The 2,780-nt window shown below is 65.7% G+C and overlaps 2 protein-coding genes across 2 annotated transcripts in view; one reads left to right on the top strand and one right to left on the bottom strand.

Moving 5' to 3' along the window:
* Window positions 1–873, top strand: part of Xab2 (XPA binding protein 2) — an 18,691-nt gene extending 17,818 nt beyond the window's left edge. Inside the window, exons 16-19 of the mRNA XM_010605712.3 lie at window positions 116–304; window positions 394–520; window positions 591–700; window positions 774–873. Coding sequence (XP_010604014.1) covers window positions 116–304; window positions 394–520; window positions 591–700; window positions 774–835 — 488 coding nt within the window. The 3' untranslated portion in view covers window positions 836–873. The remainder of the gene's footprint in view (window positions 1–115; window positions 305–393; window positions 521–590; window positions 701–773) is intronic.
* Window positions 874–1,813: 940 nt separating this feature from the next.
* The window catches only part of Camsap3 (calmodulin regulated spectrin associated protein family member 3), a 10,552-nt gene continuing 9,585 nt past the window's right edge, over window positions 1,814–2,780 (bottom strand). The window contains exons 13-15 of the mRNA XM_033759415.1: window positions 2,596–2,773; window positions 2,398–2,516; window positions 1,814–2,305 (exon numbers count right to left, since the gene is read on the bottom strand). Of these exons, the coding sequence (XP_033615306.1) occupies window positions 2,000–2,305; window positions 2,398–2,516; window positions 2,596–2,773 (603 nt within the window). The 3' untranslated portion in view covers window positions 1,814–1,999. The remainder of the gene's footprint in view (window positions 2,306–2,397; window positions 2,517–2,595; window positions 2,774–2,780) is intronic.

Raw genomic sequence — 2,780 nt, 5'->3', positions numbered from 1 at the left:
TGCGGCATGGCACATGGCAATGAGGACACCATCCGGGAGATGCTGCGCATCCGCCGCAGCGTGCAGGCCACCTACAACACGCAGGTCAACTTCATGGCCTCGCAGATGCTCAAAGTGTCGGGCAGCGCCCCAGTGAGCCACTTCTTCTGGCAGACGTGGAAGGACTTCGAGGTGCGGCATGGCAATGAGGACACCATCCGGGAGATGCTGCGCATCCGCCGCAGCGTGCAGGCCACCTACAACACGCAGGTCAACTTCATGGCCTCGCAGATGCTCAAAGTGTCGGGCAGCGCCACAGGCACCGGTGAGCCACTGCCGGCCGGGCCCCCAGGGCAGTGGGGTCTGCTGTGCCAGACGGGCTGTCTGCAGCGGGTGACCTCCCTGTCCCTTCAGTGTCCGACCTGGCCCCGGGGCAGAGCGGCATGGATGACATGAAACTGCTGGAGCAGCGGGCAGAGCAGCTGGCGGCTGAGGCCGAGCGGGACCAGCCGCGGGCGCAGAGCAAGATCCTGTTTGTGAGGTGAGGCAGGGTTTTTGCCGGTGGCTGGGGTCCCCACCCCCACGGGCCACTGAAGCGCACCCGCCCCCAGGAGTGACGCGTCCCGGGAGGAGCTGGCGCAGCTGGCCCAGCAGGCCAACCCCGACGAGATCCAGCTGGGGGAGGACGAGGACGAGGACGAGATGGACCTGGAGCCTAATGGTCAGTGGGGGCCGGGGAGCTGGTGCAGCAGGGGCGGTCCCGGGCTGGGAGTGACCTCTTGCCTTCCCCGCAGAGGTCCGGCTGGAGCAGCAGAGCGTGCCGTCGGCTGTGTTCGGGAGCCTCAAGGAGGATTGAGCCTTCCCCGCCCCTCCCCTTCCTCCCCCCCAATACAGCCCGGGTTTGTACGTTGTGGTCCGAGCCTCCTTCCGCCGCCCAGGTGCCCCCCGGGCTTGCCAGCTCAGGAGAGCCTGGCCCCGGGCCCCGATTGGCTGGGGCAGGAGGTGGGGCAGCTGGGCGAGGCAGGCACCCTCACCCGGCAGAGCCAGTTCTGTCTGGGCACTGCGGCCAGCCCTCCACCTAGGGCCTGGAGCCAGGCCTGCCTGGAGCACCCCCAGGTCTCCCGGCCCCTGCCTGGCACGGCCCTCCCAGGTTCCAGTCCACAAACCCTCAGAGCCATGAATGCACCAGCAGGTGCTCCTGCCCGGGCAGGGGCCCAGGAGCCAGAGTTGTGCAGGGCATAGCCCAGAGCCCTAAACTCTGGGAAGCTACTTGCAAGCTCTGAGCTATTAAGGGTTTTAGGCATCAGGGACGTAATCAGATTTGGCTTTCAGCAGGTCACACAGGCTACAGTGTAGCAGGAGGCAGCCGGGGCTGTGGGGAGGCTGTTGGCTTGGCCTGGTGGTGCTGATGGTCATGGGACCAGAGGGCCTTAGGCGTGAGCTGTGCAGGACACATAGCATCTGGGAAGCCGGCCCCAGTGCGGAGCTGGCTCTGCACTTAGGTGTTTGGTGGCAGCAACCAGAGCCTCAGGCGTGGGCTCAGATGAAGGAAACAGAGGCCCAGCCCGGAGGCAGAAACTGAACCCAGAAACAGCCGGGCTGGCTGGGAGCACGAGATCAAGTTAGAAGCTGGCCCTAGACCGGATGCCGGGGCACACAAAAGGGACGGGAGCAAGCAGGGAGCTGTGGGGGCTGCGTAGAGAGCGGTCAGGTCCCCACGCCACAATGTCATCCCGGGGAGGAGAGGTGGGCAGAGCTTGGCAGCAGCCACACTAAGGCCATCGAGGAGACAAGAGGCCAAACCCCAGCTGGCCCCGGAGGTGACCCAGCTCCACTGCTGTTTAAGTTATTTTATTCAAGAAGGGAGGACAGACACGGGGACCGAGCTGAGTCCTGAGTCCCTGAAGCTCCCAGCTCAGCCCCCACAGCAGGACCAGACTCAAAGTTAGGGGTGGGGATTCCAGCCCCACCGGGCAAGGCTGGAGACAGGCAGGACCCAGGACTGACTCCCGCAGGAGGGCTATTTGGGGGTGCCGCCCCCCTTTTTTGGAGTGGTGGGCTTCTTGCTCTGCCAGAGGTGTCCCTGGATGGTGAAGGCATCGACGCTCATGGACATGGTCTTGGCTGGGATCTGTGTGAAGCGCTTTCGGTCCGAGTTGTACTTGTAGATGCCTTCCACCATGGCGGGTGTGACGGTCCGGGGGCCGTAGCCCGCCAGCCGCGACAGCTCCTCCGTCTCCCCCGATAACGTGTAGAGTGCCCGGAACTGGCAGCTGGAGTCCCGGAAGAGGATCAGGAAGTGGTTGGCCTTGCTCTTCTCGATCTCCTAGGGGAGGTGGGAACCGTGAGCAGCCCAGGCCGGGCCCCGGGCCCACCTGCCACCCCGCCACCCCGCCAGGATCCAGGCGTGCAGCCCACCTCCAGGATGCGGTTCTTCTGCGGCTCGTTCACCTTGCCCGCCAGGCAGCAGTGCGACAGGGCGTTGTGGATGATGAACTTGTTGGACTTGGCGCTGGGCTCCTTGTACAGTCGCGGACCTAGAGGGCAGCGCAGTCAGCAGGGACGACCACGGCCAGGTGGAGCCTGTGGCCGGGGACCCCGCTGAGGGCCACTCACCTGTGTACTCGGGCACCGACGCCGGGGATGAGGCATTGCTGCCGTTCTCCCACTCCCGCTCCCGGCTGCCCTGCATGCGGCTCGGAGATACGAGGCCTGACGGGGACGGGGCCCTGCAGGAGGACGAGTCCGTGGCCAGCGGGCAGAGGACAGGAGGCCTCGGGTAGAGGGGCGCGGGCTGCCCA

The sequence above is a fragment of the Fukomys damarensis genome, unplaced genomic scaffold (genome assembly GCF_012274545.1).
Source record: "Fukomys damarensis isolate Sample0158 unplaced genomic scaffold, DMR_v1.0_HiC HiC_scaffold_37, whole genome shotgun sequence".
Classification (NCBI taxonomy): domain Eukaryota; kingdom Metazoa; phylum Chordata; class Mammalia; order Rodentia; family Bathyergidae; genus Fukomys; species Fukomys damarensis.
Note: the sequence above shows the minus strand (reverse complement) of the source record. Positions and strands in the feature narration are given on the sequence as shown.